Source organism: Zea mays, chromosome 1 (assembly GCF_902167145.1).
Source record: "Zea mays cultivar B73 chromosome 1, Zm-B73-REFERENCE-NAM-5.0, whole genome shotgun sequence".
In the NCBI taxonomy this organism is placed as follows: Eukaryota; Viridiplantae; Streptophyta; class Magnoliopsida; order Poales; family Poaceae; genus Zea; species Zea mays.
Genome location: NC_050096.1, coordinates 268107358 through 268115953, shown reverse-complemented (window position 1 = coordinate 268115953; position 8596 = coordinate 268107358). Strand labels below are relative to the sequence as shown.

The 8596-nt window shown below is 41.9% G+C and overlaps 1 protein-coding gene across 1 annotated transcript; it reads right to left on the bottom strand.

Annotated features, from left to right (window-relative positions):
- Positions 1–4040: 4040 nt before the first annotated feature.
- On the bottom strand, positions 4041–7619 carry LOC100283861 (p8MTCP1). The gene is made up of 5 exons (NM_001291789.1): positions 7528–7619; positions 5694–5753; positions 5176–5256; positions 4920–5089; positions 4041–4315 (listed from the first exon to the last, which is right to left on the bottom strand). The coding sequence occupies exons 1-5, from the start codon at positions 7544–7546 to the stop codon at positions 4226–4228; spliced, it is 420 nt and encodes a 139-aa protein (NP_001278718.1). The 5' UTR covers positions 7547–7619; the 3' UTR covers positions 4041–4225.
- Between the last annotated feature and the right edge of the window lie 977 nt (positions 7620–8596).

The following is an 8596-nucleotide window of genomic DNA, read 5'->3' as shown; positions in this document are numbered from 1 at the left end:
TGCAAATGTGGTCCAAAATGTTAAATAAAAAAACAATCCATGCATATTTAGTAAAATTATTAAATTGGTTTAATTCCAAGTAACCTATGCACTTACCTTATGCAAACTAGTTCAATTCTGCACTTATATATTTGCTTTGGTTTGTGTTGGCATCAATCACCAAAAAGGGGAGATTGAAAGGGAAATAGGGTTAAACCTTTTCCTATAAAATAATTTTGGTGGTTGAATGCCCAATACAAATATTGGACTAACTAGTTTGCTCTAGAGTATATGATATACAGGTGCATAAAGGTTCAACACAAACCAATTAAAGATTGAAGAAAGGGTTCAGAAACAAAGGAGCAAAGAAACCAAGAGTGCCCTGGTCTGGCGCACCGGACTGTCCGGTGTGCCACCGGACAGTGTCCGGTGCACCAGGACCGTACAACGTCCAACTCTCCACTCTCTGATTTCTCAGGGCGCGCTCCGCTATAATTCACCGGACTGTCCGGTGCACCAGCGGAGCAACGACTACTTCACGCAACGGTCGCCTGCAAAAGCTAAAGATTCAGAGGAACAGTGTGCAACAGTGCATGGCAGAGCAGATCTGTCTGTCAGAGGCGCACCGGACACTGAACAGTGCATGTCCGGTGCCACTAGAGGACAAAGCTTCGAATGGTCAGAAGCTCCCCGAACCCTAACGGTTGGGTGACGTGGCTGGCGCACCGGACAGTGTCCGGTGGCGCACCGGACAATGTCCGGTGGCGCACCGGACTGTCCGGTGCGCCCATCGACAGCAGCCATCCCCAACGGCTATGTGGTGGTTGAGGGCTATAAACCTCCACCACTCTAAGCATTCAAGTTTTCAGCACTTCACATTCAATACAAGAGCTAGTGCATTCACTCCTAGACAAAATTCAATAGAATCAAAGCCTCTCCAAACCTCAAACTCATTCCAACCACTTAGTGACTTGAGAGAGTATTTTGTTCGTGTTCTTTGTGCTCTTGTGCTTGGATCGCTTTCTTCCTTCCTCATTCTTGTTTCTAAGTGAATTGTAATCAAAGCAAGAGACACCAAGTGTGTGGTGGTCCTTGTGGGGTCTAAGTGGCCTGTTTGATTAAGGAGAAATCTCACTCGGTCTAGGTGACCGTTTGAGAGAGGGAAAGGGTTGAAAGAGACCCGGTCTTTGTGACCACCTCAACTGGGACTAGGTTCTTTAGAACCGAACCTCGGTAAAACAAATCACCGTGTTTATCCGCTTTATTTCTTGGTTGATTTGTTTTCCCCTCTCTTTCGGACTCGAATTCATTTCTAACGCTAACCCCGGCTTGTAATGTGTGCTTAAGTTTATAATTTTCAGATTCCGCCTATTCACCCCCCCTCTAGGCGACTTTCACTTCTACCCTGAAAGGCTCAATAGAAGAAACAAAGAAGTAGTGCTCACAAAAAATTGCAATATGTGAACGAGTAGTTACTCCCTTGCCGATGTCACCTAGGATTTGGTCCACCGAATGATCCCTTTGGATGGTGGCGCGGATTGGTGCCGAAGGTACCTGTGGTACTTCTTCTTCCTCCTTGTCTTCATGTTCATGTCTCCCCATTGATCCATGCCATTGTCTTGAGGTACCCATTCCTCATCTTGACTTAGAGGTTGTGCCATTGTTGGGAAGATGGTTCATCATGTTCTTGTTGTTTCTGTGGCCGTACATCACCTATCGCCATAGTTCTCATAGCGGCTATCGGAACCTCATTCTCACTTGTGTCATCAAGATCAACTTGCTCTCCTGGAGAGCCATTAGTTTCATAAAATTCAACATCACAAGTGACTTCAACTAGTCTAGAGGATTTGTTGAAGACCCTATATGCCTTTGTATTTGAATCATAACCAAGTAAAAAATCCTTCAATGGCTTTAGTAGCAAACTTTGAATGTATACATTTCTTAATCAAAATGTAGCATATGCTCCCAAATACAAGAAAGTAAGAAACATTAGGTTTGTTCCCCATTAGGAGCTCGTATACCGTCTTCTTGAGGAGGCGATGAAGATAGTCAATTTATAGCATGACAAGTTGTATTCATAGCTTCCGACCAAAAACACTCCAGCGTCTTGTATTCTCCCAGCATAGTTCTTGCCATGTCGATAAGCGTCCTATTCTTCCTCTCCACTAAGCCATTTTGTTGTGGAGTGTAGGGGGCAGAGAACTCATACTTGATGTCTTCCTCCTCAAGGTACTCTTATACTTGAAGGTTCTTGCATTCTGATCCGTTGTCACTCCGGATCTTCTTCACCTTTAGCTAAATCTCATTTTGAGCCCGCCTTAAGAAGTGCTTGAGGGTTCCTTGGGTTTCAGATTTATCCTGCAAAAAGAATACTCAAGTAAAGCGAGAATAGTCATCAACAATAACGAGATCATACTTACTTTCCTCGATGTTAAGATAATCAACAAACCTGAAGAGATCTATATGTAGCAACTCCAGTAGTCTCGATGTCGTCACATTTGGGGACGGGAATCAAGATTTGGTCAAAGGCTTGGATAAAATTGTTATATCACCTAACCATTGCATTTCTAATGTATTTCTTATAGAATCTCTATGCTACAACTTGATTTTTGTATGTCAATTATGCAAGATGGGCTACAACATTTTATTTATTGATGGTGATGCTTGGTTTCCGCGTCATATGTGGTAGCCACACCATCGCTTCAGTTGTCTTTTTGTCCCCCCACAAACTTCTATATTGTAAAATAATGTTTCAGATAATCATATGGGTGAAGTGTTTGACACGATCTCAACAAGTTAAAAAAAATGGTTGCGAGCTTTAGGCTATTCCTAGTGAAAGTTTTATTGTACGGTTTCTAAAACTGACACATCAACTTTTCTCCTGAGTTTCGTCTCATCTCTCCTCCCGTGAAACTCTCTCCATCTCTCTCATCATAAATACAGTGACATGTCATCAAATATATGGTGTTGTGTCATCACATTTAATAAGAATAAAACTATGATGAAACTCCCACTAGAAATGGCCTTATAGCTATTAGCGTAAAAAACCAAGCAGCTGCGTCAGAATGTGTGGTATCCTTGACTTACGGCTGCCAAACTATGATACGCGGTTGTGCCAACCGCCAACCAACCACGCACAGTCAACCACTCACGCATAGCACTGGTTCGAGATAAGGCAAGTGTCCAGGTGCATCGAACCTTATCGAGCCAGCCTGCTCCAGATAATACCCAACGATAACGGTGTCCTGACGGTAAACCGCTAAAAACCCTCCGATTTGGCTAGGTCAAGTTAAACCAAATTTAAAACAGATTTCCAAGCAGTAAACCGCCAAAACCCGTGATAAACATATCACACGAACCGGTTTTTTGCATTTTACAAAGAAAAAGAAAATTTTTGACATTGTTCATTTCTAATTTGCTCAATTCACGTTGTGAAGTAAAGAATAATTGGTCCATACAATATGTGTTCAACAAAATGACATACAATATACATATACATGCATAAATTCCAATTATCATGCAACAAACAACCAGCGAACTTCACAATACTCAAATATAAGTCTTTTTATAGTTCTCCAACGACAGATCGACTTGTTTCACAACACTCATGTATTATCTAGTATCACCTATGGTCCCCCATCCCACTCCCCCTAGACCATATGATCTAGTATCACCTATAGCACTAGAGGAAAATAGCATCTATCATTAAATTATCTTCACATTAGTATATAACAGTAAACAAAACTAATAAGCCTAAACTTGCCACTAAATGCATAAACTGAAACTCAATCTTATCATCAAATACGCAAAAAAAATAGCAGTTTACCTGTCCAAAAAATGAGGTTGATTGACAGTTTTTTTGTTTTTTATGATTTTTTTCAATTTTTTTTAAAATTTAGCGCAAAATTTAAAAAACGATGGTTAACCAAAACCGGGCAGCGGCGGTTTCAGTAAACTGACCGATTTACCGCCAAAACCGAACGGTTTTGTAAACTGATAGATGAACCCATCGCATCCCAATGGCTGTGGAGCCGATGGTCGTACGCATGTACAACATATTCCAACATAACAGGTTCGTTTAAATATTTATGATCAAGAGACAAAAGTCTGCTCCAACAGCATAGGATAACAAAATGTATTAATCCCAGGAAGTTTAGCTTCAAGCTGTGGAGACAAAAGTTTCACGGTATCTTATTAATGAGATAGCATCACCGAAAGAAAATCCATGAATAACCCCAGAGGCAGCTTAGGCAGACACACCACCACGGCGGCACTCGTTCAGCATGTCTAGGTAGAACTGGCACTTGCTGATCTCGCTGCCATAGTTGTTGAGACACTGCATCAACCAAAAAACAGCGACCAAATCATCAAACAAGTATACAAAAAGCAGGCCTATAATCCTTAACATGATTTCAACAAAGTCAACCGTGTAAAACGATCATTTGAGTATAAGTAAAATTAAAAAACAGTCACCTCCTGTAGCCTATAGGAAATTGACAGTCACTTGGCGATGTCACCACTCACATTAGACCAAACATCAGCTAAAAAACTCAAACTGCAGGGGGGTGGGGGGTTGTAAGGCAGCCCCGACATTGTAGAAAACCCCAGAACCACTGCCCCACACATACACAGCGGCACGGTAGCCCATGTGAGAACGAACGACCGCGGCTAAAAACAAAGATATCTAATAGTTACAAAAATATCAATTTAACTGTTCTGACATGTTGAAATAACAGATAAGGACCATATATCAGTCACTTCACACATTAACAAAATTAGACCCTTTATTTAAAGTGGAGTTTTCAAGATGAAAGGAATATATATCAAACAAATGTGAATGACAACATGCGGCTCTTGTACAACTAAAGAAGTTACACAACCTTTACTACCGCATCAAACTGAGGAAAAATTAGGGAGCATAAAGTGGCAAGCAAACATACATCTTGGAAAGCCTTAGAATGGATGCTGCAAGCATCAGCATTCATCACTGGAGGGGCAGGGGCAGCAGCAGCAGCTTCTGAGGCAACAGTCTCATGCTGAATGGTCCGGGGACCTAATACAGCATCAACAGCCCTGTGTGCCATGGCACTACCCGTGCCAAACGCCATACCTGAAAGAATATGTTCATTCAATTCAAGGATTATGATAATGTTTATAGCTGAAGCTATCCAGAAAAGGACAAACTTTGAATACCACCTTGAGCAATGGTGGACCCAATTCCTCCAAACATGGAGCCACCACCATCTCGAACAGGAGCTGGAGGAGGAGCCTGGCGTGCTGCCAAAAGGAAAAAAAACAGATGACACATTAGTTACAGAAATAAAGCAAATTATAACTCCAATATAAGCATAATGGACTGTAATCCTAATACGAACTGAAATCTAATTGATTCTGATTCGAAAACAAGGAACTGTAATTATTATTATCATCTCTGTTTCCAACGTAATCAACAATGTTTAAGAACAGCTTCATACTAGCACCCCAACTTCCAATAAGTATATAACTTACGGTATATTTAGGTCATCAACATTGCTATAGTAACAAATTGAACACATTTTGAACAACTGAACAGACACAGATATACAAAAAACATAACTGAAGTTACATAATCATAACACATCCACAATATAATACTGCAGAGTCAAAAGACACATGCTAACCATGCCAATGTCAGTTCTAAAGATACTTATCGCCTATGTGAATCACTTGAGTACCTGGCTGTGGCGGGTTCCTCACTGGAGCAGCACGGGGAGCTGGGCGTGGGGCAGACCTTCCTGACAATATAATGGCAAAAAATAAGCAACAAAAGAATTACACAAACAAAGTGGCTTGGTTTATTGTAAACACAGTTTAACACAAAAATCAGGACACAACAATGGTAGAGAGATAGATGCAACAAGCTAACAAACCATGATACTATAAACCTGGCACAGCCACATCCTCCACCAGCAAAATTATGATGATGAGAATAGCAGTTAACTATAGGAATCAATCTAAGAAGGGACAAGCGAAAGGGCCTCTAGCTGAGTTGGTTAGGTGGTCTGAGTAGCACTCCTCAGGTCCTGGGTTCGACTCCCCGTGGGAGCGAATTTCAGGCTGTGGTTAAAAAAATCCCCTCGTCTGTCCCATGCCAAAGCACAGGTCTAAGGCTCAGCCCCGGTCGTGGTCGTTCTCACATGGGCTTCGATGCCGCTGTGTATGGGTGGGGCAGGGGTTCGGGGGTTTTCTCGACCTGTGTGAGAAGGTCTTCTTCTTAATTCAATGCCCGGGGGCTGTCTTACCCCTCGCAGGTCGAGTTTTTTAAGAAGGGACAAAAGAAGACAAGATCCGTTCCCTCAAATCATCCATTTATTATGTGGCCCCTGTCTGAACCAAATGCAAGCATAGTAATCAAAGCAACTGGTTATTCAAGAGGCACATTCTTTGCGACTAAGTAATCCTGTCAGATGTTTCTTTGCTCCCTGAAACCTTGATTTTAATCAAGTACAAAAGCAATCTTACGAATGTTTTGCATAACATGTATACCATTCAATAAACTTCATAAGCAGAGAAGCAAAAATAAAGATGATGACACTACAATGTAAGGTTTTTCAAAAAAACACATCCAACAAATGCTTGATGTGCCGCTCTGATCAGCCAAGGTGACTTTGTCACGTATCTCTATGTGCCTCCTAACTAAACCAAAATAGTATACACAACTATGATGGCTACTCAAAAAGGCATATGGTAGTAAGCCACAAAAAAACAACTGAAAAAAGCATTGCATTGTGATAATGTAGATACATGTCTAGGGCCGCTTGGGGGCAATTCTTGGTATGACAGATGAGGCGCCCCCTCAAAAGGCCTGAGTGGTCATCAGATGGCCATTGCTATGCGCCCCCTAACTAAACCAAGACAGTACCCAGGGACTGTAATGGTTACTCAAAGGGGCACTGATCAACTGACAATACAGCTACATAAATGCAACATCATAAGATTCAATCCACTACGGCACTACGCAGGTGAATAACTTTCAAGAATAGACGCCTCATTAGAAAACACAGTAGTATAAATCTATTTGAATCCGAACGAGGAAGGATCAACGGAAATAACCCTTCCCTCGAGGGGATTCAGAATCCGAACAAGAAAGGGTCAATGGAAGTAACCCTTCCCAGTCAGGAATCCGATCCCCGTCGGGATTCAGATTTTCTTTATGCCCCTGTCTGAACCGCCTGCGAAGAAATAGTATCTGCAACCGGTTATTCAAGAAGCAATCGATTCTCTGCCGAATAGTAACAGCTGCCCATTTCCCACAATTACCCAAAGAGGCGCGACCCAGCCATTGAACGCTAGAAACAGATCCGGCTATTCCTACACCCACAGGAACAATATAATTTGCACATACTAACACGAGCGAGCAACAAAGTCATACCGACTGAATCAAATCCACAAACGCCCAAACCTACGCACCCGAACCCCAGATCCGGGAGGAGACAGCCCGACCGATCAACGAAAATAACAGCCAAATCTCGAAACGAAACCTTAGGAGGCGCCAGAAAGGAAGGTTACCTGAGCTGCGGCGAGGCATGGCGGCGGCGGCGGCGAAACCCTAGCGAGACGGCTGGCTCGGGGTGAGGCGGGGAACGAATAGAGAGAGAGAGTACAACGGACAACGAGATTGAACATGGAGGGCCCTGGGCGTTCGGTTTTATAAGGGAGAAGGCACTCGAAGTCTCGACTCTCGAACCATTAGTCCCAGTTTGTGGGCCTGTCTTGCGACACAAGAAGATCTGACGTGTGGGCTCGCGCAACAGTGCATGTGGTGGTATGGGACACAAGAGTTACCGGTGGCGAATGGCGATAGTATGCCATTTGGATCTGAGTACCAATGTCGGTTCGTCTTTCTTCCGGAATTTAGGTAGTGTTTGGTTCCAGAGTACAAATGTGTTACACTGTTATGAGAATATTTCATAATTAATTTATGATCCTAGCTATACATAAACTTTATTATTTTAATATAGCTATTTTATCACTACATTGAAATCATCGGTACCATACAGGTTTATATATATGTGATAGTACAATGCTCGTACGTTGCGATGATAGAAGTTTGAACAATTCCATCATTTGCTGCAACAATGCGTTGAAAATTTTCTTCTCCGATAGCAGTTCAGACAGAATCACAACATTTTATCCAAGAAATAGAAATAATAAAAAGTGTTAATCCGACACAAGGACAACATAGTGATCTAAAGTCATAGAAAGTGGTTTTGACTTCAATAGCACAACAATAGAACAATATGGATTCCATATTTCAAGTAAACATCGAAAAGTATGAATAAAAACTATTGTGAAGAAATCGGAATAACTATATTGTATTAAAACGCACACGACATATATGCCTTTGTACATAACAGCATTAGCAGATTAGCTGCACAACCACCACCTTGAGATGATGAGCTACCAACGCCTCCAGATTGGCCAGAGACTGTGTATCCAACTTTGACTCTATAAGATTGCAAATTTGACAAAAAGATGCACAAGGTCATACTCATATGTTGGAAACAAGATACATATTGTAAACAAGCAAGATTTTTTGGGGGAAGGACAAGGTTTCTGATGGGCAAACAACAACCTC

What these genes read in the sequence shown, in the direction of transcription:
- LOC100283861 (NM_001291789.1), bottom strand. An exon ending in GAGGAACCCGCCACAGCCAG is followed by an intron (nt 5,257 to 5,693) that starts GTACTCAAGTGA and finishes TCCTTTTGGCAG; the next exon opens with CACGCCAGGCTCCTCCTCCA. An exon ending in TGGGTCCACCATTGCTCAAG is followed by an intron (nt 5,090 to 5,175) that starts GTGGTATTCAAA and finishes ATATTCTTTCAG; the next exon opens with GTATGGCGTTTGGCACGGGT.